At 38.5% G+C, this 26,368-nt stretch overlaps 2 protein-coding genes across 3 annotated transcripts in view; one reads left to right on the top strand and one right to left on the bottom strand.

Moving 5' to 3' along the window:
- LOC128016846 (adenylate cyclase type 2) overlaps window positions 1-4,760 on the top strand; it is a 40,924-nt gene extending 36,164 nt beyond the window's left edge. For both annotated transcript variants that reach the window (XM_052601679.1, XM_052601680.1), the window contains exons 23-26: window positions 343-447; window positions 2,342-2,456; window positions 3,280-3,404; window positions 3,569-4,760. In XM_052601679.1, the coding sequence (XP_052457639.1) occupies window positions 343-447; window positions 2,342-2,456; window positions 3,280-3,404; window positions 3,569-3,715 (492 nt within the window). In that variant the 3' untranslated portion in view covers window positions 3,716-4,760. The remainder of the gene's footprint in view (window positions 1-342; window positions 448-2,341; window positions 2,457-3,279; window positions 3,405-3,568) is intronic.
- Window positions 4,761-5,603: 843 nt separating this feature from the next.
- LOC128016847 (bromodomain-containing protein 7-like) lies at window positions 5,604-17,635 on the bottom strand. Its single transcript, XM_052601681.1, has 17 exons — window positions 17,468-17,635; window positions 16,584-16,771; window positions 16,373-16,496; window positions 16,210-16,267; window positions 15,419-15,563; window positions 15,115-15,225; window positions 14,767-14,951; window positions 12,869-12,983; window positions 12,666-12,741; window positions 12,475-12,582; window positions 8,086-8,221; window positions 7,783-7,894; window positions 7,568-7,624; window positions 6,688-6,784; window positions 6,253-6,396; window positions 5,881-6,024; window positions 5,604-5,730 (listed from the first exon to the last, which is right to left on the bottom strand). Exons 1-17 carry the CDS (start codon window positions 17,514-17,516, stop codon window positions 5,693-5,695), a joined length of 1,887 nt encoding a protein of 628 aa, XP_052457641.1. The 5' UTR covers window positions 17,517-17,635; the 3' UTR covers window positions 5,604-5,692.
- Window positions 17,636-26,368: the final 8,733 nt, after the last annotated feature.

Below are 26,368 nucleotides of genomic sequence, written 5' to 3' on the forward strand. Positions count from 1 at the left end.
ACAGTCATATCTCTTCAACTGCTTACTTATGTAAGCTGCATTTGGATTGAGGAGTCAGCAAGGAAAGGGCCAGGACTCGTTGGTGATCACCATCACAACAAAGCCCTGTGTTGACTGACCACACAAATGTTTAGGCCAACAGTTCTGGCAGCAATTTGCTTCACCCAGAGGGATCTAAATACAGGCTTCACATATTGATAGTGCTGAGTTTCACTGTGGTATGGCTGCTGTTCCTCTCATTCTCTCTCTGTCATTTAATGTGAGATAACATCATGGCATGGATTTCTGCTGCTCTGAAACACTGATATCCACTTGGCCCTTCCCTCCTCTCTTTACCTGCAGTTGCTGTCTAAGCCCAAGTTCAGTGGTGTGGAGAAGATTAAAACCATCGGCAGCACGTACATGTCTGCTGCGGGACTGAGCGGACCTCCAGAACAGAGCAGCCAGGTACTGCACTACCCCATACCCCTACACAAACATCTAGAGCAAAGGGAATTCAGAGACATAAGACTCAATAAATGCATTCTTAAAGTCTTTACCTCTCCGATGTCTTGTGTATATTATATTTAAGAAAAAAGTGAAGGAGCATGCTCTCTCTCATGCTAATTGTAGGTTTAGAAACTATTTAATTTTGTGTAAAAGAGGTCATATGATACTATTTTAATATCATTATTTTGTGTATTTGGTGTAACAGAATATGTTGACATGTTCAAATGTTCAAAAAACACATTCTTTTTCAAATACTCGTACTCTCCTAGGTTCACAAAACTGTCGTCCATTTAATGTGTTGCACAAATTCGAACATTTAGATAGTGCTGTTCTGTTTTGAATAAATCTTAACTAATCATTCTTCATTGCATCTACTTCCGAAGGCCAAATAAAGTGCTTTTGCTTTTGCACAGAAACACGCTGTGTCTCCCTGACATGGCTGCATTAACACTACATGAACATTTGGGTGGCATTTCGCAAATGTTTCCATATCGTGTCGTGACGTAAAATCCTTTTGTGGGAGACTTTGAGCTTTGCGTCTTTGCAGATCGTATACATGCACAAATAGCTACATAACACACTAAAGAAATGGAAATATGACCCCTTTAAATTGTCAGCTTTTGCCGTCATACTTTTGACATTTGGTAGCTACTGAATTGAAAGCCAGTCAGTCATGGCGTCATTTTCATATCCTGAGGGTTAGCTTCAGGATTACTAAATCGGAAATTGAGCTGAATTGCTCAATTGAATTGATCAATTCGCACATTAAATGTAATGTTTCAAATGAAACTTCACATCTATTTTCTACATGCATGTTATTGATCTTATTTTAAGTATTCATCGATGCTCATGTGAAGCATGCTGGAAATCATTTATCATTTATTCAGCTTAAACCCTGCCCCTGCAAGCTCACATTCAGATCTGCCTCCATCATAGTTTACAACGATTGATAGAACCCAGTCCCTGTCCTTCATTTTACCCCCCAATAATCACAATATAGAAGAAATATCTATTTCTATTTCACTGAAACTTAAAGTTTGTTTTACACACCTCTTTTTCTGAGTGTAGACAGGGTGTTTAACATTTTTGTGAATTACAGTTAAGTGGTTGATTAGTATGATTACTTACTAATTCTAATCAAAAGATTAATTAAGTTAGTTCTGTATTAATAAACGTATAGCATCAGGATACGCACCGCATCGCACAAAGCAATTTGCATATTTAAACCTCAAAATGGGTTTTTATAAAATGGCAAAAATCTTAAGTGACAGCGAATTTCAAAAGCTTGATAGAAACAGATCTACCAAAATCTAACGCAACATGGACTGATACATTTCTGATATCAAGCTAAGGCTGATGATACATGAGGCAACTGTTTTTGAGCAGTGTTGCTTTAGCTTTAGCACTTTCCCATCGAGGAAATGGGTAAGAAATGTCGATCTGAATACTTTAGATACTCTTACAATCCCATGTCCTTGACTTAACAGAAATTATAGTGAATTTCTTTTCTTGAATATCATTTACATATGAGATTTGCTTGAGAAGTGAACATTCCTGAGAAGGGAACATGCTGAAATAATTGATGAATTTTAATTCAACACATTAGTGCTTTAAGATTTCAATTCACCTTAACTGTATTGTTATGAAAAATGAAAAGGCTGACCAGCACTTGTGACTGAGGAGCGCTTGATGAATAAGCTGATAAAAATAGGAGGCAGCACATATAAAAACCAACTGAAAGAGAAGTTTCTTCTTTGCAGTTCATTTTATTCCAGCATTTTCCAAAAGTGTCCTTCAAGCTACATAATGTAGGTGTCCCTGGTTGACTGAGCTCTGTTGTGTGTGCCCTCAGGACCGTGAGAGGCAGAATGCTCAGATAGGAAACATGGTGGAGTTCGCCATCGCTCTGATCGGCAAGCTGGACGGCATCAACAGACACTCCTTCAACTCGTTCAGGCTTCGGGTCGGTGAGTATGATTACAGACACCTCAATTCTACACTGTTGTTAATTACTCAGTTATTGCTTGGAGTCAGAATTAATACTTGCATTTATTCAGACTCGGGATGAAAAACACTTTACGTCCAGGCATTGCATAGATATTTCTTTTTAAACTTTTACTTCTGCATCAAGGGTTAAAAATGTAGCTGAAAATCTCACTGAAAACAGAGGCAGCAGCTCTTCAGCAGCTCAGGGTAACAGATGCACTTGGGAACTGGCGTGAAATGCTTCATAAATGCTTCATTAAAGAGTCTGAGTGCATACTGCTCATCTGTGGCAAAGATCTGTTTTATATATAATCTATTAATTGTCAATTTTTTTTCGAAATTGAAATTTATACATCATCTGAAAGCTTTAAGTTGTGAAGGCTGTGATTTCTTTGAAATAAATCTATGCACTGCCGCTGTCTCTTTTAGAGTGAATCGTGGCACTGTGTTGTTTTACATTCAAGCAGCTCCTGATCTGGTGTTTTCAGAGCAGCAATATTGTTCATTCATCTTCCAAAAATGATTAGTGCTTATAAACTGGCTGTTGTCAGTTTTTGGAAATGTAAACAGATGTTTCCTACTTATACTCTACAGAAAAAGATAGAAATAACTGGCTTGATACCATTTTTTTCTCTTTTTTTTTTGTGAAAATATTAATGGCCTAAGACCACACATACATACATATATATATGTGTGTGTGTGTGTGTGTGTGTGTGTGTGTGTGTGTGTGCGTGCGTGCAGAAATCATGTAAATGTCATATTTGCAGAGTTTGTTTAGTGATCTGTGCATGATTGTTTGTGCAGGTATAAACCATGGCCCAGTGATTGCTGGGGTGATTGGAGCCAGGAAACCACAGTATGATATCTGGGGAAACACTGTGAATGTGGCCAGCCGGATGGAAAGCACTGGAGAGCTGGGTAAAATACAGGTATGCACTGAATCTCTCTTATAGTACAGTACTTCAGCTCTCTTTATCCACTATGATCACGTTTCTCTTCTCAGTTTTGGTTTTTCAAAGTAGCCAAGTCATTAAAAAAATAAACATTAAATGACCATCAATTGGTTTTTGCTATGACACGTTTTGTGCTGCAGGTGACAGAGGAGACATCAGATGTCCTGCAGAAGCTGGGCTATTCATGTGAGTGTCGTGGCCTGATCAATGTGAAAGGCAAAGGAGAGCTCAAAACCTTCTTTGTGTGCACAGATTCCAGCAAACAGCAGGGCATCGGTCTGAGCTGAGATTGAAGCCTCTGCCGCTGCCAGCCTCATACACATACACACACACACACACACACACACAGACTCCGGGTCTATAGGTGATCTATTTTTTTTTCTTTTTTCATTTAAGAATGTTTTATTGCTACTGGATTTCTTTCCTTAGAGCATGTCTGAAGAACTGTTTTGGCAGCGTTTGGAGATCTGAAACTTTCAGACATAAAGCTACATAAATTCACGCATCTCACACAAACACAAGCAGAACTTTGCGATCCAGCGGGTAACTGAGTTCAGTGAAGGAAAATACTGCTCTCAGACTTTCTGTGTGCTGCTGTCATAGTGGCCTTGATCCTGTTGGATATAGACTAATTTGGGATGACTGAGCTGCTCGGCCGGACCCACACAAACCCATCGTGACAGATGAGCAGACGTTTAAATATCTAGAATGTGTTCAGTCATTTCAAATAGCATGTATCTTAGTAGAAACCATTCTGTCAACATTTGGACCAACAAAATGGTGGATGCCTATTGTTGCTGGAATATACACTGCTGGGGATGTTTTTTTGGTATTTACTGCCAAATATCGATATTGATTTGCTATTGCCTTTGAATTGAGATTGTGGATGTTGGAGATGAGCCTTTCTTAGCTTCATAATATGCTACAGATGAAAACTAGGAATGTTTACAAATGCTGGGAAAAAAATGTCAATGACTGAAATTCAGTTAACGTCAAGTCAAAGTGTACTTTCATCACTTGCTTTCTTTCATCGCTTGTACTTCTTAGATGGATCTATCTTAGATGTTGACCAAATGGCTCTGTGGCTTCTGCCATCTGAAGTTGTAAATTTGATACTGGATGTATTCATGCATCTTCTTTGTGCCTGATGAAGCCATTGGCAGAAATGTTCAATTCAGACTGAAAATCCTATGCATCTCTAGAGTGTGACAGCGACTGAATTCACATGGTTTGAGATTCTGCGCTGCCTTTCTGTACCGCAGTGTTTGTGAGGAACGCCTGCTGTCTCCTCGGTTTTGTATGCATTGTTACAGAATAAATCATTTGACACTTTATATGCTTCCTGTCTAGAATTTTGCCAAATTGATGAGAGAAACTGTATGTCCTGTATGTCAGAGGTCACACTGGACTTTTGGACTATTGTTCAAATAGCTAGTTCATTGCCTTAAAACGGTAGCAAATCTCAACAGGTCATTATGAAACCTGAATCATCAGTATTTCCCAGTGCTGAAAGGTTTACACATAATTCTTCCAAAGCATGAAAGGATTTGTGCAATCTAGCAGATAGATAGCAGAGATTATAGCTGTTCTCATGTTAACCGTTTTAGAAACCGTTTAGTATTTTATTCAGACCTTTACAAATGCTACTCTCTGACTGTCATTTACTCACCCTCATAACAAAGCCAGAAGTCCAACACCCATCTTCAAAAAACTGAGTATAAACATTGATAAACACACATACATAGAGCACATCAGATAATGGTAAAAGGAAACGAAACATGTTTGATGCACGAGACCCAATGAGGTTTGTTCTGACATGTCACAAGCATATTTCAGCTTCCATTTACTACCTGAAAAGCTTTATGTATGTGCTTCGATCTGATTAAAATCCTGAATTAAATGTGCTCTTCAGAAGACTTGAGTGAACCGCTCTATTCATAGATTCTTAACTTCAACAGCATCTTTTTTCCAAGTATTAACGTTTTGGCTGGGTGGACTAAAGACAAAAACGATGAGAAAATATATTTATTTGTGTGCCGCCGAAAATTAGGGATGAGTAAATTATCTAAATGTTTCATTTTGATTGAACTATCCCTTTAAACGAACAGTTTATTTCTGTATTACTTACTTTCTAATATTAATTTTCTTCAATTTAAGAATGGAAACACAAAATGCTTAAAAAAAAAAGATGTTTATTTAATGAAACACAAGTCAATTAGAAACAGCACCATTTGGGATGAGATGGACTGCAGTGATGGAGGATCTCAACACACTCCCTCCATGGGTTCAGTTATATCTCCCACTGAAACACACAAAACACATTTACACTCCTTATCCTGTCAATTTATGACAAGATACGTTTTATATGCACTGCCGTTTAAAGTTATTTCGCAAACAAAACTTGTGAAACACTAAGCCGAAGGTGTTCGATATTTCTTGTGTTTAATGTTACCTGTGGTCAGACGTATGAAGGAATCCTGTGCAGTGTGGTTAGGTAGCGAGATCCCCATGGCCTTTCTGATACCGTACACACTGCACACGTCACCAGGAGTCACCTGACTGGTCAGCTGGGTCAGGTTCCCCGTAACTTTCTCCGCTGCGAGAAGGAAGGTGGGGGTTAGAAGTAATCTAAACTGTTCAAAACATATCTGCTTTTGAAAGGTCCGTTAATGTGCAATAATACTGACTAAAACTTCTTGAGTAAGAAAAAATCAAATGCTCATAAGGCAGAAAAAAAACCATCCCTTCTAGTGTTTGTCTAGCATGTGGAAAAGTGAGAGCAGTAAACCGGTGTGTGTGTGTGTGTGTGTGTGTGTGTGTGTACCAAGCTGCAGCTCTTTAGCAGTAGGGGCCAGTAGGCAGATGATGTTTGGCGGCTGTTTAGCGCTCAGTCTCTCTTTCTGAACCCTCTGCAGCTCCTTCAGCAACACTGTCGTCTCATCCAGCTTCTGCTGGAAATGCTCTGCTTCTAATGGAGGAAGAGATTAATCAGTCTGTTTAATAGGTGGAAAAGGGCTCACATGTGTTTTTGATGTGATGCTTTCCATTCCACTGCTGAGGGAGGAGGATCATTATGAATTCATTCAGCATAACGGACATGAAAGATGTGTCTCTAGAAAACGGTTCATTAATAAACTTTAGAAGAAAAAAAACACGTGGGGCCTTGATTTCCATAGGGTTTGATCATATGTAAAATGACTAAGAGAGATTTATGATCCGTATTTCAAACGAAACATATTAATAATGGGATTTCTTTTACCTTCTGAGTCAAAGCTCTCAGGAAGCAGGTCAGGATTGAAACCCAAAGCACCAAGAGCCGTCACACTATCAGCGCTGCTGGGCTCTGACACAACAACCTGCATGGCCAAAACAGAAATGTGTTCAAAACACATTGAAGGGTAGTGTATCTGTGTGTTTACTGTCAGATAAAGAAGTGCATGGAAGGTGCTTATATTATTGTGAGTTATATTACAGTGAATTTGCATTGCATTTGCATTCAGTTCCACACAAAATATATTATTATGTTCATATGGCAAATAAAATACATGGCTTTATTTAAAATTAGTTATTGTAATTGTACTGCCTGACTATTATTTTCATAGAATTTCTCTTTCAGGTTTTCCAAAGCAGGACATCTGGTTGAGGATCCCTAGATAAAATGCTTGTTGTTCTCCTTCAACCAAACAGACTTCGCTAGTGGATGATACATAGTTATAACCTATGCTATATGTGAAATCTGGACTGCTAAACACAGTGTTGAACAGTAGCAGCACCCTGCCCAAGTATGCTAGAAGAACCACAGTCAAAGACTAATGTATGTTCATAGACTACTCGTGCTTCCCTTTCCCTCTACGTCATCAGCACCCTCACACAGATTATTGTGAGTGAAGGAGGAAGTCAAAAACTCCAAGGGTAAGGGGAGGGGGCGGTATTTGTGTGTGTCTGGGCAAATACTCTTTCCATTAGTGTGCTTGGTGTTGTTGACACAGCTGCTGCAGAGCAGAGAGCTTGCAGTCCTTATGCTGCCTTCAAATAGCAGGTTTTTGTCTTCGCTTCCACTCAAGTGAGCTATACACACTAGTATGCACTTATAGGCATTTAAAAAAAAATCTCTTTTTGAGGACATAAGAGCATTTTACCTCAGCATCATCAGTTGTGTCTGCTTTCTCCGCAGGCTCCTCCATGGTTAGACTATTCTGAGAAGAACAAAAACGATCAAAGAGTAAGCTGCCCAGTTGAAAGGAAATTCAAAATTGATATTATACAGTATATCATTTTAGTGGTTTATCATCATGCATTTATTCTGGCATGGAATCACTGGTATTTGATGAATGAGTGTAGCGAGGTTTCTTACGGTTTCGGTCTCTTTCAGTTGTCTTGAGTGCTCTCCACTGGTCAAAGCATCCAAGACATTATCTGCCAACCTGCTCATGTATTCCTTGGATTTAGCCAGGTAATCTGCAATGCTGCACAGAAACACATCCAGATTACATTTGTGGAACCCAAGGGGAACAGTGGAAGGGTGTGAATCAGGGCTTTATTGTTTGAGAGGTTCACAAGGCCGCACAAATGCGTGTGGCTTAGTGCAAAAACCACTTAGTCATCTAAAACTGATCAATGGATTTATTTCATCGTATGTCTGATTCTATGCACGCACCTTTCAGATTCTGGTTGACTGTTGTCCTCTCCATAGAAGGAGTAAATGAGATCAGAGTCCTCTTTGCTGATATTGGCAAAACTGGAGTCATATGTAGGTGCATATGAGCTGAATGGGCCATAATTCATATAAGCAACTGCAAAGAGAGAGCGGGGCATGAGAAGACTTTCAAAGATCCAATGAACTTCAGACTGAAATAGTACTTATATTTTTAAGAACATTTCTGTCAAGTCACTTCCAAAGCAAGTAGTTAGACTGAGAGGAAGGAATGAACACGGTCTAAAAATCTTGACTTCAAGCCCGCCTAAAGTCCACACGAGGCTCCTTAGCCCTAGTTTTGTTTCTAAAACGTGTTTTAATTTTATGGGCACTCTTAGTTAAAATAATTCGAATTAAAATTATGAAACTGAAATGCATAAGTTCAAACGTTTTAGGAGTGGAATGTTCTTCAGGGTTCCCACTCTTCTTTATAACGGTTCACAATGTACTGGATAAGGACTAAAGATTAAAAAAAAATATTTTCTACCTGATAAAATAATTTAAAAATTATTTTTTTTTTTAAATATCTATTTTTTTTTAATGGCTTAAGATTTTTTTTAATTAAATTTCCTCGTCTCAAAATCCCAGTTCCCGCTATAAGAACTATAAGAGAAGTAGTAGTGTCAAGCTAATGCTCTGCCCACTCCACTACTGAAGCTGCATTGTACATTTCTTTAACAAGACTCAAACCTTAGTTTTTTATCATTTTGTTTTTTTCAAAGAACAAGAGTTTTACATTTTGAGAATGTGAAAGAATGTGAGAAATGGAAACCTCAGCAGGATGCTCTAAAAGGTTACCAGAGCAATGCAGTTTTTGACTAGTCCCCCAAAAATGAAGCCCACCTCAAATCTAAATGTTCTTACTCCTTAAATGAAAGGCTGTGATATTTGTCTGCCTATTACTTAATGTTTTGAGGTATTATTCGTATCAGTAGCATGGTCTGAACAAATTGGCACACAGAAGACTAATAATCAGAGTAAAAATATGAAAAATAAGAAGCACCACTGACAGATGATAAAAAAGGATTCTGCTTTTATGGGTGATTGTATGACAAAATATAACAATATTCTTCTGCTAGGTGATTTTAATATTCATGTGTGCTGTCAGTCTAAACCTCTGGAACTGGAGATTCTCAGTATTATTGATTCTTTCACGGACATACTTTGGACTTGGTTCTTTCTTACCGTTTTTCTATTACTGATACTCAGGTTCTTGATACTTTGCTCTCAGATCATAAGCCTGTATTATTTTTGATGCCTTTTCCTCGGCTAAGGTTATGAGTTCAGGAGTCGTAGTTCATCTGATTTATTTGCTAGGGAGCAGAGATTCGTTGGATGAATGCTCGGCGGCGCCGTCCTAAATCCACACTGTCTGAATTGAACGCTTCCCTCGCTTGAGTCGCCTGGAGAGCTTGTATAGGAACGCAGATCCTCTGACTAAATGTCCAGTAAAACATCTGATTGCTCAAATGTTGGCAGAAAATTATTTGGTGTGCTATTTCTGATGTCCAGTAGTTCGTTCCTAGTAAAGCTGATCGAAAAAATATTGCTTAAGACAGGATAAACAATCAAAAAGAGTATAAGTACCAAGGACCAACAACCCATGGCTGCCCTCCGAACCAAAAATTGTATAAATAAAAGGTTTATTCACACCTGTCTTTTTTGGTTAGACTGAAATTAACTCTGGTTTGTTTCCCCCTTTGGTGCGGATCTTTTTGGCAGGTGTGAATACAGCATTGGCACTCTGGCGTATACCAAACAACCGAACCGAGACCCAGATGAAGAGGTGGAATTCTGGTATGGTTCTTTAAAGGTTTGAATATGACCCGACCTCGATCCGACTCAACTGCAGAAAGCACTGCCACCTTTTGAGTTAACAGTCTGGAGAAGACACATAAAAATGCAAGTTCAGCTAAAGGATGAAGGAGAAGGGATTTGAGCGATCTCACACATATCACGTTGAGCGAGATTAGGGGGGAGGGGTGTTTGCAGGCGATCACACAGTTAGCTGACACTTGCGAAAGCCTGCGATCGCTTTCCTGTGTGCGCTGTTTCACTTTCTCTTTCTATATACCTGAAATAAACATGCTGCTCTGGAATCTCTTTTTGCATGCCTGGATGAAGTTAAAACCTGGTTCTCCCAAAAAAAAATAATAATAATAATTCTATATGAATCAAATCTGACCAGTCTGGCCAGTCTTTGGCCCTAGTGATTATTCAGGGAGCAGAAGTATTGACCTGGGCTTCCTTGCTCCTTTTACTTCTTCCTGTATAAGAACCTAGGTGTCTTCTGGGATCAGAGTATTAAATTTGATAAACAAATAAAAATGGTTATTAGTCAGCTACGCCTTCTCTCCAAAATTAAATCTTTTCTCTCTGTGAAAACTTTATAGATTGCTATCCATGCGCTCATACATATCGCTTGGACTACTGCAACTCTCTTTATCTTGGCATTTCTAAATCCTCCATCGCTCTTCACCAATTAGTACAAAACAGCATCAATTGGATCACGTTACTCCAATTTTGAAATCATTGCATTGGTAACCTGTGCATCTGAGAATGGAGTTCAAAACTTTTCTCTATGTTTTTGAAATCTGGCACCTAGCGATCTATCTGATCAACTTATCCATACAATCCTACACAAATTCTGAGGTCTGGTGATCAAAGACTACTCTCTGTCCCCAGATCATGGTTAAAGCATAGAGGTGATAGAGACTTTGTGGTTGCTGGCCCCAAGCTGTGGAACAGCCTTCACAGCCTATATCACATTGGTACGGTCTTTAAATGTTTTAAATCATCTCTTAAAACCTATTTCTTTTCTTTGGCTTTTAATTTATTCTGAGTTTATGATATGAATCATGTGTTCTATGTCTTAGTTTGTTCAGCACTTTGCTCAGCTGTGCTTGCTGCTTTTAAATGTGCTATATAAATAAAACAAACTTGAAACTGACAGATAAAAGATACAGAGAAGTAGAAACTAAAGTCCACTGAATCTGCAGTGATTTTGACCTATCCTATTTCTATTTTCCTTGGAACAACTGGATAATATTACATTCCTCTGGCAGTTGAACACTGGGTATTCAAACAGAGATAGTATCGCACCCTTCCCATGATCTTGTCCACATGAATGAAGGTAAGGCCACAGAAGAGAGAGAGTTTTTGCATGAGGTTGCTTTTCCAGGAAAATGAATATGAGTACTGGTTTTAATCATAGACTGTAAAAAAAAAATATGGACGTAGTGTCCGTGACGTCAGCCATAGACTCCTCAATAGCGGTTTTGAACATAGACAGTAAAAGAAATGGACACAGCGACCCCATTGGAACTCAACTGAGACAATTGAAGCCCATTTTTAACGTTTTTTTAGCACTTCCGTTTCTGACGCGCAGACTCAAACGAAGCTTGACGACGTGGGCAACCTGTCTGACAGATGTAAATGTTCTAGTAGCTGTGCGTGAAAACTGCCATCGTTAATCTTGAAGAGACGGCGAGCTTGAACGGGGAGTTCTTTGTCGTGAGTGAGCAGGAGTATGTTTTCTGATTAATTATTTTGTATAGTATTTTAAAATGTAACGCCAGTACGCCATATTAAGTTAATTGCCTTTATACATTGTCGTGTAGCTTTAGAAATAAATAAATGGACAAACGGAGTATTTAAACGCCTCAGATGTAAAGTTACTCGCTGTCAAAGTGACGGCAAAATGAATGGGAGTCAATGAGAATACTAACGCAAGTGAAGTTCTGCTACAAGATGGCAGCACGCAGCCGACTTCAACTTCCGGTCGACTTCCTTGCCGCCTGGTTTTGAAGCGCAAAGTGTGCAGAGCGGGCCATCACCATTTTGGCAGCGCGTCACCGCGCATCTCTCCCGGATAGTCGAAAATGGCCAAAAAGGCGGGAGCTGATTGCTGAAGCCACGCCCACCTAGCGCGACGGCATTGTCAGCAGCAGCTATCCACCTGTCACCCAAGTGGCCATGCCCTTAATTATGCAGAACTTTAAGTCTTAATATAATTTAAAAGGATGAGTTTAAAAAAAATTCACCCCCCTCACAGTTGTCATGAAGGGCAAAATTAGCAATATATTTTTTAATTTTAATATGGGGAGTCTATGGGACTGACTCCCTTTTGTAGCCAGCCTCAAGCGGCCAGTCGATGAATTGCAGTTTTTGTCACTTCCTTATTGGCTTCATGAGAGAGAGCGCGAGGTTGCCGCACGGTTTTAATAGAACGATTGAGACTGATACACAGAAGTGAGATTCAACTGGTTGGAAAACGAATGGAGAGTTATATATATATATATATATATATATACATACACACACACACACACACACACACACACACTATACCTGGAGTGACCATGTTTCTCTTGTCCTCTTTGAAACCCTGAAGGGTGTTGATTCCAGTCTGCAGTCTACCTCCCATCATGCCCAATTTGACTGGGCAGTATCCTGGGTCTAACATGGAAACATGATGAACTGTACACATGTACTGTACAACATCCATTTGTTTGTTTTCTTCAACTCCCATCGTCACAAACCTCCAGCGCTCAAGTCAGCGGGGTTCAGAATGCCCAGAGTAGTTGAACCATCAGACTTCCTTCTCTCAAACTCCAGCTGCTCATAAAAAATAAATAAAAAAAGTGTCCCTTCATCAACTGTTCTCTGCCATCCTCAGTGAATGATCTCTCATTTGAGGGATGTACAAGAACACGATTCACCCTATCTGGTCTTGTACACTTACCTCACACTGCAGGCTTCTGTCTGAGAGTTTCCCTCCAGACTCCTCAACGATCTTCTTGATCTCCTCCAGGTCCTTCTCTGCTTGGCTCTTCTGAGCATCATCCTTACTGTCCCTTCTACACAAACATTGCATACTATCTATGATGCAATTCTGGATATATTCATGTCATCAGTTCTACCCCCTTCAAAGTGATTAAATCCCCCACATATGAGACACATCATTTCTGAAATGATTCCAGGCCTAATAAACTCAGTCAGTCAGAGCAGTGATTGGATAAATGATAAATAATGTGATAATAGGTCAATGTGTGGTCCTTAAGGGCCTGTTCTCAAGCTTCTCTGAATCAAGATGATTCATCCTTCTTGAAAAGCTACAAAGTGTGTGTGTTTAAAGAGTGTGTAGCTTGTGCGCTACAGATGGCCTACAAGTAACAACATGTTTAAGAATTCCAAGACTCTTGGTCACAGCAACAGCCAAGCTGATTTACGTAGGCATTAGGCAAGCAACAAAAACAGAGAGTAAAGCGAGAAAGCCCATGAACACCCCGGCAACATCCTGCAATGTCTCACTGGCTCGAGTACAGCTGAAGAAACCTGAATGCAGCTACAAAGCTATTGTGAATTGCTGCACAGTTACAACAACACAACACAATGAAATTAACCATTTGATTATTAATTTGAATCATTTTACTGACTGGATCACTCTTTTATGTACACTCACACTCCTTTTTCCAGGCAGATATGATAGGCTACCAGGATAAATAATGACTGGAATCAACTCACTTTAAAGGCGGACAATTAATATCTATGATTAGGGACTTAAATGTTTTTTTTTAAAGAACTTTCTATTTTTCACCACTACAGCATTTAATTGATTAAAAATAAAAAAAAGGAATTATTATAAATGTCTTCAATAGTTTATTCCTGTGAAAGAGCTGAATTTTCAGCATCTATTACTCCAGTCTTCAGTGTCACATGATCCTTAAGAAATCGTTCTAATATGATGATTTTTTTTTCTTCATTTGTGACAAACAAACGCTGTTTCTTGCAGCATCAGATACTGATCCAGTCTCCTCTGCACACATCAAAACATAAAACATTTGTTTCAGTGTCCTAATGCAGGGACTATTTCAGAAATGTGTTTCCACATTGAGTTCTGGAGAAAAAGAAAATGTACTCTTGGAATGTTTTCTTGAGAATGTGTACATTTTCCTCTGAAGTAAACGGTGACGTAAGACATGTGTTGTTACATGTTACTCACGTCACTTACATCAACAGGAGAATTTGAATTTGATTATGTTGAAGTTACACAAGTAACAACTGGCCATTTTATTCACATTAGACAATTGGCAAGTGTTTTATATCCTGCCTGTGATTAATAGAAACTATTATTTAGGGAAATCTTCCTCAGAAAATATACAAATAAATAAATAATGGAATGGTTCAGTTTTCAAAGCAACCTCAGAATCAGTCTAAATGGAAGTTAATTTCTAAACCCTGAACTCAAATTACCTTTAATAAGTGATTCACACCGAGAACATTGAATAAAAAAATAATTAGCAGTTTATTTGACAGGGTTTAGCTCCAACACACATCTGCCTGGAAGTTTCTAGTGAGTCTGAAGCTCTTGATTAGCTGGTCCAGGTGTGTTCAATTAGACTTGGAGTTAAACTCTGCAGGTTAGGCCATGTTCACACGTATACAGGTATTTTTAATAAACAGAGTTTTTCCTTCTTCCACTTTTAAATAAATCTCCATCCACATGAAAACACAAATGCACGCTATGATGTAGTGTCAAGTGCATGCCTTAGAGGCCCTCCATAAACATGTTTGGTCACCCCTGTTCTAGACAAACTAGTCCTAGATAATAAGTAAAATACAGACACATACGATTCATACCTTGGTGTATCTTTGCTGCCTACACGGGGTGATTGGGAGTTGTCACTTGTGTCCATAACAGAGGAGTTCTCTTTGGCAGGGTCTGCCGTCCCGCCCTCATCCTCTCCGTCCTCTGCTGAATGACCGCTGGATGTCTGCAGGCCAGCCATAAACTCGATGCTCTGTTTTAAACTCTCCAGTCTCTCCTAAGAGCACACACATAGTCATCTTCCAGTTGATAGATCTGAATGTGTATAACCCACATCACATCACACACAGCACACCAGTGCCCTCTGGTGTTAAAACAAGTTTAGTTTCACAAACCATACCTACAGACACTTTCTAAATGAAATACAAGTTCCAACTCACCTTGCTCAAGATCTTCATGCCAGAGTGAAGGAGTTTCCTTGCGGCTTTGTAGTAAATCGACTCTGGTTTGTTGTAGATCATAGCATTCTCACACATCACTTTGAAATCCAGCTGTTGGGAGAACAGTACAGCAGTGTCATCCATTTGTCAAAAATGAAAAATGTATTTTCATCTAAATTACCTTCATCAATATTCAAATGTTCTATGACTAATTCAAATGTTCTAAGGCAAATTAAGGCAGCTGGCATATTCAATCATTCAGCGACTGTCCGTGTCCTGTTAACAGTTGTGATGATTATATTACCTTGAGCTCCTCGAGTGACTGGTATTGCTCCTTCTTCACTTTCTCCTTCATAGTGCTGAAGTCCATGGGTCTCTTTATAATGAGAGAGTATCCTGGAGCGATCAGGTCAGTCACAGGGAATGAGAAGAACGCACTTGGGTCCTTCCTGTAATACACAGCAGCCAGCAGCGTTCGACTTTCATTCACAGAAATTATAGACAGGATTGTGATCATACATACACTACAGGAATATGACCCCCACAAAACAGGTTCAATAAGATGCATATAAAAACAACTCATCCAGAATCAGAGGTGTTGTGGAAATTGTGCAAGAGAGAACGGTTTTACAATTATACACTAACATTCAAAAGTTTAGGGACAATTTATTTTTTATTTTTTAAAGAAATTAATGCTTCTTTTCACCAAGGATGCAATAAATTGATCAAAAAGTAATGATACAAATTATTTATAGTTATAAAGCTATGAGCTATAAAATTTCTGTTCACCAAAGAATCCTCAAAAAATGTATATAATGTTCTCAGCAAAAAAAGGAGCACAAAAGTTTTCCACATTGATAATAATAATAAATGTTTCTTGAGCACCAAATCAGTATATTAGAATGATTTCTGAAGGATCTTGTGAGTTAATTTACAATGTAATATTATTTCACAATATTGCTGTTTTTACTCAGTTTTTGATCAAAGAGACTTACCAACCTTAAAACCATTGAATGTAAGTGCACATTAGTTATGTATAAATCCACAATCTGTCTAAACACAAACTGTCCACCGGTCAGCAATGTTTACTCGTACCTCTGGAGTTGTCGGATGAGCTGACTCAGAGCTTCCTGTAGAGGCGTCTGCTCTTTTTCTGAGTTACAAAAGCCATAAACGACAAATAATCAGCACTCAATCCCTCAAAACAATATCATTAAAACAGATCAGTTCTAAACCATGAAAGGGTGTGCAGCTCTACCTTCCATTTTGGCAAGTGAGGGAGTGAGGGGCTTGTCCTGGGACACACTGGAGCGAGCAGGAGTTCTGCTCTGCTCGTCCCAGTCTGGATCCACAGAGTCTGGGCCCTTCCTTTTTTTGGTCATCTGTAGGACACACATAACATTGATTAGGATGTAGCCGGCAAGTAAACATCAAAAGTAAATCACAAAAACACCGTATTCATATCCCACCTTTTTCTTTTTGTCAACTGGTGACACTGGAGGACTGGCTCTGTCCTTCTCGTCCTTCTTTTTCTTCTTCTTTTTCTTGTCTTTGTGTTTGTCGTAATCTACAGGGTCGTTGTAAACACTCTGGAGGCTAGGGCTGCCCGTGGTGACTTCATTCCCAGCCACTTTCAACACCAGCTTCAGTGGACGCTCTGAAAGGCCAAACACAACATTGTAATTTAGGACACGAATATAATATAATATTGAAATACCGTCCCATTCATTACCATGACTATACACTGGATCTGGTTTGTACACATAGTATCCCGTTTCTTTTTGTCTTGCTTTTCAAACTAGGAGAACATTTATATATTATTTTTGTCATCGTTTTTAGACCTAACAAATACTTCCCTCATTTGAGAGGATCCACTCTTCTCATACACTACTGCATGTGTCAGAGTCTGAAACATCCTCTCTTAAAAACCCACAGAACATTTACATTAACATTTACATTTAGGCGTTTAGCAGACGCTTTTATCCAAAGCGACTTGACAAAATGACTTTTTTATTAATATTATTAATTTATTACAACTGGTGATGCACTTTAATCTGCATTTAGACTTAAGCAATTTGCGGAAATTATGGATGTTTTGAGCAACAGCTGCTAGTTTTCCGGAGCAAAACAGCTGCTAGCAAGCGAATGAGAAAACCGATAACTTAAGCCTATTATTCTATATAAACCAGAACATTTTCTGTATTAACATCACGTTGTGCACATGTAATATCTGACAGCATTAGAGTCTTAGTGCTGCTTCATAGCTCAACTGAGTCCAAGACGTAACTTAACGCAGGATTTCAGTCTATAGTGAAATATTCTCCAGCATAGGGATAAGTCGTGAGTGACCTACCGTTGTGTGTGTGCTTCTCCGATTTGTGTTTCTTGTGCTTTTTGCCCATAATTTATAGTAAAGCGGATGGTTCAGTCAGCTCAGTGCTTGACCAGTCCGCTCTTTGTTTTGTGTCGGTAAAGTCTTCAGAGCGACTCTCGTGAAGCCGCAGGATTCAAACAGCGGCGCCTGATGCTCGGCGGGAGAATTACAGTTAATGTGTCATGACACACACACACACACACACACGCACACACACACACGCACACCACATTAAAGGCAAAATAACAAAAATAATAACAGCACAAGTAACGTTAGGGGAGCGCGGGGCACAAAGTAATGCGGGGTTAGCTGACACCAGAGCCGTTGAAAAACAGTTACAATGTGCTATTCTTCTCCCTTACGAAAAATAACCATGGTTTTATTATAGTAAAACTGTAGTAACCCATGGTTTTTTGGCGCATTGACTGCCATTTGTAAAACCACAGATTTACTACAAATACCATGGTTAAACTATGGTTAATATAGCAAAACCATGGTTAATTTGTGGTTACCATGGTTTAACTACAGTAACTATGGTTTTTTGGTTTTATTTGTAGTAAAACCATGGTTAATTTTCGTAAGGGCTGTGACATTAGCGATGTAACTTACACTATTTACTTTAATGAATTTTAATGAGAAACAATTAGAAACAGGTGAATAAAGACTCACAGTCAATGTTTAGTCAGTTTAATGTTTAGAAATTATTATTTCAAGACATGTAAAGATTTGTTTTACCAATTTATATTGGTCCTCCATGCATTGATTGCAATGTGTAAATATATCAGATAATTTTTAATTCTCAAAAAACGCCATTATCTTATTTATTTATTTATTTATTTATTTATTTTTATTTTTTTTGGGGGGGGGGGGTATTTTATTAATAAATAATATTTTAGTACCCTATTCCACTGAAAATATACCAAATGAAACAATCAGCACTCACTCAGATCACCGGTATTAATATATAAAGACTTACATACCTGAGACATGTTCTTTCTTCCAAAAATGTTAAAATACTTCTGGCACCGTCCGTTGGCCACGTAATTTCAAAATTCAAACAACAGTGATCCCACAATGCTATGCGGTTGCTGTAAAAAAAATTCATCTGAACAGTGCAAAGTATTTATCAGGATTATAATGATGTTATATGATTTTTAGTTTACTTAAAGGGTTAGTTCACCCAATAATCAAAATTATGTAATTAATAACTCACCCTCATGTCGTTCCAAACCTGTTCATCTTCGGAACACAGTTTAAGATATTTTAGATTTAGTCCGAGAGCTCTCAGTCCCTCCATTGAAGCTGTGTGTACGGTATACTGTCCATGTCCAGAAAGGTAAGAAAAACATCATCAAAGTAGTCCATGTGACATCAGAGGGTCAGTTAGAATTTTTTGAAACATCGAAAATAAATTTTGGTCCAAAAATAGCAAAAACCACAACTTTATGCAGCATTGTCTTCTCTTCCGTGTCTGTTGTGAGAGAGAGTTCAAAACAAAGCAGTTTGTGATATCTGGTTCGCGAACGAATCACTCGATGTAAGCAGATCTTCTTGAACCAGTTCACCAAATCGAACTGAATCATTTTAAATGGTTCACGTCTCCAATATGCATTAATTCACACATGACTTAAACTGTTAACTTTTTTAATGTGGCTGACACTCCCTCTGAGTTCAAACAAACCAATATCTCGGAGTAATGCATGCACTCAAACAGTACACTGACTGAACTGCTGTGAAGAGAGAACTGAAGATGAACACGAGCCGAGCCAGATAACGAACAAAACATTGACTCATTCACGAGTCAAGAACCGTTTCTGTCAGACGTGTCCGATTCGAGAACCAAGGACCTGATGATACTGCGCATGTGTGATTCAGCGTGAAGCAGACCGACACACAGAGCGTCTGAACTGAACTGATTCTTTTGGTGATTGATTCTGAACTGATTCTTTGCTAATGCTATGAGCATGGGTAAACCGAAGGCTTGAATCAAGGGCAATCATCGCCAATGACGCCATTACGTTGAGCGCAAAAGAACCGGTGAACCGGTTTATTGAATCGAACTGTCCGAAAACTGATGCAACCGGTCAATGCTGAATAAAGTCTTAGTTTTTTCTACTTTTGGACCAAAATGTATTTTCGATGCTTCACAAAATTCTAACTGACCCTCTGATGTCACATGGACTACTTTGATGATGTTTTTCTTACCTTTCTGGACATGGACAGTATACCGTACACACAGCTTCAATGGAGGGACTGAGAGCTCACAGACTAAATCTAAAATATCTTAAACTGTGTTCCGAAGATGAACGAAGGTCTCACGGGTTTGGAACGACATGAGGGTGAGTCATTAATGACATAATTTTGATTATTGGGTGAACTAACCCTTTAATGAAGCCATCAGCTATTATTTATAGTCACTTTTAGCATGACATATTAAACACTTACTTGATTCAGATCTGCATTTTTTATATAAAATGACCCATGACCCTCAATTTGTCCTTCTCTGGTATGGCTTAGGCTTTCCAAAAGCTGTATACATGCAAAGTCCCTCAGGCTGTTCTTCAGGCAGTCTGTGATGTGATTTAACTCATTTCAGTCCATCTCATGTACTGTTGCATTTGCTCTTATTGCTCATATACAGTAAAGCCACACAGCCTTAATGGCCATATCTAAGCTGTGCTGTATCTGTTTGTAACAGGCCTTAAACCTGAGCGAAGCTATCAATGTTTGAATAGATATGTTGGAAGTTGGATCTTTTTTTTTCTATCACATACTCTTTGTAATGCCATTTCACACTGGTTCTATGCTTGCTTTGAATCTTTTGAATAACTATTACTGTAAGGAATATTACAGCAATCACTGTTAGAAATAAATCCTTTCATTCTAATCAGACCTATTTTTTTTAAGCCATGACACTGATGTTCTATTCACTCATCCTATAAAGTGTGTAACCTGTGCAAAACAAAAGACTTAAATATCAGTGTGACGAAATGACTCTCTCCAACCAGTGTTGTTATTTATTATTATTTATTATTTTTTACTAACTGCAAGTTAAATAAATTGAAATAAAGTTTAAAGGGGGGGTGAAATGCTATTTCATGCATACTGAGTTTTTTACACTGTTAAAGAGTTGGATTCCCATGCTAAACATGGACAAAGTTTCAAAAATTAAGTTGTACGTTTGAAGGAGTATTTCTGTTCCAAAAATACTCCTTCCGGTTTGTCACAAGTTTCGGAAAGTTTTTTTCGAGTATGGCTCTGTGTGACGTTAGATGGAGCGGAATTTCCTTAAATGGGTGCTAAGGGCGCGTCTGCCGGAAGAGCGCACGCTCCCGTAGAGCAGAGCAGAGAGAGGCTGTGCACAGACAATCACTGATCAGAGCGAGAGCGTCGCGAAATGTCACAAAAGGAGTGTGTTTTTGGTTGCCAGGGCAAGACAACCCTGCACAGATTACCAAAAAAAAACCAGCATTAAGGGACCAGTGGATGGAGTTTATTTTTACAGAGCATCAACGGAGTTGTGCAAGTGTTTGTGTTTGTTCCCCTGCATTTCGAAGATGCTTGTTTTACAAACAAGGCCCAGGTTGAAGCTGGATTTGCACATCGTTTATTTCTTAAGGATAATATAATCACAACGAAAAAGGGTCACGATCGTGTGTTGGAACCGCAGGCGGTGAGTAAAACTGCTTCAAATATCTCTGTGTTGTTAACTTAGCTATCAGCGTGTAAGCACATCAAGTAAACAACATGCGATGTTGTCATCAAACTGCACAAGTAAAACTGCTTCAAATATCTCTGTGTTGTTAACTTAGCTATCAGCGTGTAATAGTGATGGGAAGTTCGATTCTTTTCCGCGAACCGGTTCTTTCGGACGGTTCGATTCAATAAACCGGTTGAAAAAACCGGTTCATCGGTTCTTTCACGCTCGCCGTAATGACGTCATTGGCGATGACGTAATGGCGTCACGTCTATCAAACATTCAAATATATAAAGTCAGTAATCATAACTTTAGTCAGCTAAAACCTCATAATCATGAAAAGTTTACATTTGAGTTTTGCAACAACACCTAAATACAGTAACAGCAATAATGTGCATATGAGGATTTAAGTCTTCAAGATATAAAGTAAATAAATTAGGTGTCATCAGCGCAGAAACCATGATCCACTTACTAAACATAATCCATTGCGATGTATTTGTTATTAAATGAACTTACGTTTCGCCAGATTGCCCTTCATCCAAGCCCTCGAAATACCCGCGCTCATAACATTACTAGTACAGAATCAGAATCAATCACCAAAATAATCCCTTTGGTTCAGACATGCTGTGAGTCAGTTGGCTTCACGCTGAATCGCGCATGCGCAGTATCATCAGTTCATCGGTTCTCAATTCGGACGCGTCCGACAGAAACGATTCTCGGTTGAGTGTACTGATGATCCGAAAACCGAAGCAACCGGTTCTTGACTCGAGAAGGAGAATCACTCTAACCGGCACGTGCTGCAGTTCAGTTTCATCAGCTGCTCTACTCGTGTTCATGTTCTGTTTACTACAAACTCTATTTGTGAATGTCATCATTACCTATAAATACAGTACAGATATCTCATAAATCATCCCTTATTCCTATTAAACATAAGAGTCTTTAGAGTCTTAATTATTGTCCAACTTCCCTGAAAACCCATTTGGCCTATACATTATATACAATATACAGATTGGAAACATTAATCTAAAAAAAAATAATAATAAAAAAAATCAAAATAAAATATAGTTATTTTATCACACTTTCCGATGTTTAACAAAATACTTACAAAATTACACGCATGCGCAATATCATCAGTTCATCGGTTCTCAATTCGGACGCGTCCGACAGAAACGATTCTCGGTTGAGTGTACTGGTGATCTGAAAACCGAAGCAACCGGTTCTTGACTCGAGAACGAGAACTGCTCCAGCAGTGGGCGTGTTTGTTCATTATCTGGCTCGGCTAGGTGTTCATCTTCAGTTCGGTCTTCATAGCATTTCATTCAGTGTACTGTTTGAGTAAAGGGATTACCCCGGGATATTGGTTTATTCTGACTCAGAGGGAGTGTCAGTCACGTTAAAAAAGTAAACAGCTTAAGTAATTTGTGGATTTATGCTTATTGGAGACGTGAACCGTTTCAAACGATTCAGTTCGATTTGGTGAACTGGTTCAACCGGTTCACTAAGAAGAACCGGTTAAATTGAACGATTCGTTCACGAATCGGCCATCACTAGCGTGTAAGCACATCAAGTAAACAACATGGGATGTTGTTATCAAACTGCACTTTCCACATGTACAGCTTAAAAAAAAAAAAAAAAAAAAGACGACAAAGTGGAACTTAGTCATTTTCCAAAACCGCTAAGCAAATATATACAGTTTCAGTACATACCACATAGAGACGTCGTTGCTGATGCTGCTCTTGTTAAATTTCAGCCTCTGGATCTGTGTCACAGCTTCCAGACTCGCTCAACACAAAATCCTACTGGCGCTCGTGATTCTTTAGCTCCGCCCACAAGTCACGCCTCTAGGCGCTAGTGTTTTTCCGGGAAAAATCGGTACAGACTATCTTTATCTTATGAATATAATAAAACTAAAGACTTTTTGGAGTTATGAAGGATGCAGTACTACTCTATAGGTACTCAAGATTAACAGGATATTGAGTGAAAACGAGCATTTCACCCCCCCTTTAATTAAAATATAAATATTTAATGGAAAAATTTTAACCTACAAAAACTTAAATGAAAATTAGAAATGTTGCCTTGCCAGTTGAAATAAAATAAGTTGAAGAACTACAATTAGTTAATAATAAAGCTCTAAATATGAAATCTAAATATGGATAGAACTACAAAATAATAAAAGCATTAAACAAAATAGTAAAATAAAATTTTCTCCTACAACATGTCCAATGATGAATTCATCCTCTCGAATACAGTTTGTTATATAAAAACAAAAATGGTATTTATTCTTTTAATCATAATGCAGGCAGTGCAGTGATACCATGGAGCCCTGCTCTCTTATGATACATTTATGGCTTCAAATCTAATTGAATCTGACCACCATATTGGCCATACTCTAAAGAGCTGGATCCAAAAGCAAAAGAGCACAATGAGGTGGGTCAGTTTCATTTACTTCAACAAGACAATGCCCTTCAATGTCTTTTGAAAACAGTTCATTGGATGCATTTCTAATCAAAGCAGCCACAAACCATTGGGGACAATCATCACATTTGTTCTGGTGATTAATTTTACCATTAATATCTAACACAGGGCTGGTCTTGATTTTCACTCAGCTCTGGACTTGAAAGGCACCCTGAAGGAGGACACGGCATGATTATGTATCATTTACACTCATGCACTAGAATATACACAATCGTCTCTCAAAAATCCCTAAACTGTGAAACCCATTTGTACTGTTTACTCAGCTGGTTCCTTAAGAACTGGTTCTGTGACTTATTTGACTTGCTTAAATATATTTGTATGGTTCAGCATTTGCTTTTTATTTTCCATGATAATAGTTTTTATTTATTTATTTGTGATCGGGGATGACACTACAACTAATTTTGTATGTTGGACATGTTTCATAAGGGAATGGAATAAAATCTTGATTTGCTTCAGATGGATTTCTAGGATTCTTGGCCAGGTGTTCTTTGAAGTCTTGGAAGTCCAGCCTGAGGTAACTGGGGCTTGGCTTTAGATTTATAGCGATTTGTTTTAGCATGGCAGGTTAAAGCTATAGGGTCGTGGTTCTGCTTAGGACGGTAACTGTCTGTGTCTGGTACTGTCTCTGGTAGAGACAGACTCCTTCATCAGGCGCACCCATGGTGCATTATCTGTCTCTGCTGACATGAAATCTTAGAACGCTGCTCTGTGAAGTCTTTAGTTTTAACTTGGCTCCCAAACATGGGATTTTGCTCCAGAAAAAGAAGCTGTCTTTAACTCGTTCCCAATCAAATGATAGTGGATTAAACTTTCAGAAAGTTTCATTACAACAACGCTACATTCTGTACCTGAGCTGTGATCAAAAAAAATGTATTTGCTCTCCTTCATCAGGCTGTCATAGTGGCTCATTTTAATACAGTATTAATTTATTGTAATGCACTTGTATCCAAGCTAAATGTCTTCATATTTCCACTAAATTCCTCTTTGCAGACTTCCAGAATAGTATTCTTCCAAAGCAAATCTGTTACAGTATGTTGTATTTCTAATAACTATTGATCACTTCAAATGATATTACTGTAACAATATAGTAAATTCTATTTGTATTAACTATAGTAGCCATGATGTTACATTACATTACATTATAGTAAAGAGAAACAGAAGGTTTGACTACCATAACCCTTATTTTTGTATACATTGTGCTGCACCATAAGCTGCAGTGGTGACAGAGGCTAAATGCAGAAGCATTCATCCATAGAGTGCAACCATTTAAGAACAAAATCAAGACTTGCTAGCTTCTTTCACCCTGTCGCATATAAGCTAGTAGAATTGGATTGGTATCCATATATGATTATCACTTACTTAAATCAGTGTGACTTTTTTTCTCTTTGAAGAAAAAAGGCATATTTTTCCATTAAATGAAAGTCAAGGGGAGTACAGTTAGTTTGACACATTTGGAGTTAATGCATTTACTGGAAATCGAACCGATGACTTTGCTATTGTTAGTGCCGTGTTGTATTGTTGGAGCTATAGGAAAGCCTTTTCAAGACACATGTGCTATGTCTTCTTAAGCCAAACAATAACACAAAAATTTTAATCACTCTTTACTTTGACTTATCTTCTCCCCTTTTCCAGAAATTGTGATTCAGGGAATAACAAACACCCTTTTCAATATTGTAGACAATGAAATCTAAAAGATTTCTTTGCAGTCAAACAGGTTAAGAGCCACTGGTCTGATGTTTGATGCCGTGCTGCTGCAGTCATTTATTTGAGAGCTAGAGTGGGATACAGTGAACATTTTCAGTGAAGAATGACTTGAACATCACTCTGTTCTTCACACAATGCAATAATTTGACTTCAGAAGAGGTAACACACAACTCATATGGACAGCTTTTAAGGTGCTTTTTTCTGAGCTTGACAGCCTCAGCCCACATTCACTTTCATCAAATTCACATTTCCATAAGAGGGTACATTTTCTTTTTTCTGTAAACTACCCCTTTAGGTTTACTGAAAACTCATGGCAGATTTGGCCTAATTCAGCCAGGATAAAAAAGACTGAGATATTCACATAGGAACATACAATCCAAAAACACACACATTAGAAAGTCCCATTCTAAAGGAACAACATTGTTGCAGCAGGGGCTAAATTGAAATTTGGTTTGATCCCCTGCCCTCCTCAAAGGAAACGATTCCGATCTTTTTATATGGCCAGCACTGTGAACCAAACTAGAGCGCAAAGGATGTGTTCAAAGACTCAATGCTGAAGCTGTGAAGGACAGATGGACATTGCAATGATGAAATACTATAATATACTTTTCTGCTATTCATATGCCAGTATCTTGTATAAATAAAATAAATCTGTACAATCTGCATAATGTTTTAATCAGCAAAACCATTAGGGATGAACGGAGACCACCTGTCATTTTCCAGTGTAAAGGTTTGGGTACTCTCTCTCCCTGACTAATTTATTTTCACATTTATTTTCAAATGAGACACAGTGACACAGTAGAAACCAACAGTAGGGTATTCCATTTCTGGATCTGTACGTGTTCTGTGTACGTTGTTCTGATATACTGATGATAATGCCCCCATTTTTTAATGATCTCAACTCAAAGATCCAAGACTTTTTCTATGTACACCTATTTCTCTCAAATATTGTTCCCAAATCTGTGAGCACTTCTCCTTTGCCGAGATAATCCATCCACCTCACA

Source organism: Carassius gibelio, chromosome A7 (assembly GCF_023724105.1).
Source record: "Carassius gibelio isolate Cgi1373 ecotype wild population from Czech Republic chromosome A7, carGib1.2-hapl.c, whole genome shotgun sequence".
In the NCBI taxonomy this organism is placed as follows: domain Eukaryota; kingdom Metazoa; phylum Chordata; class Actinopteri; order Cypriniformes; family Cyprinidae; genus Carassius; species Carassius gibelio.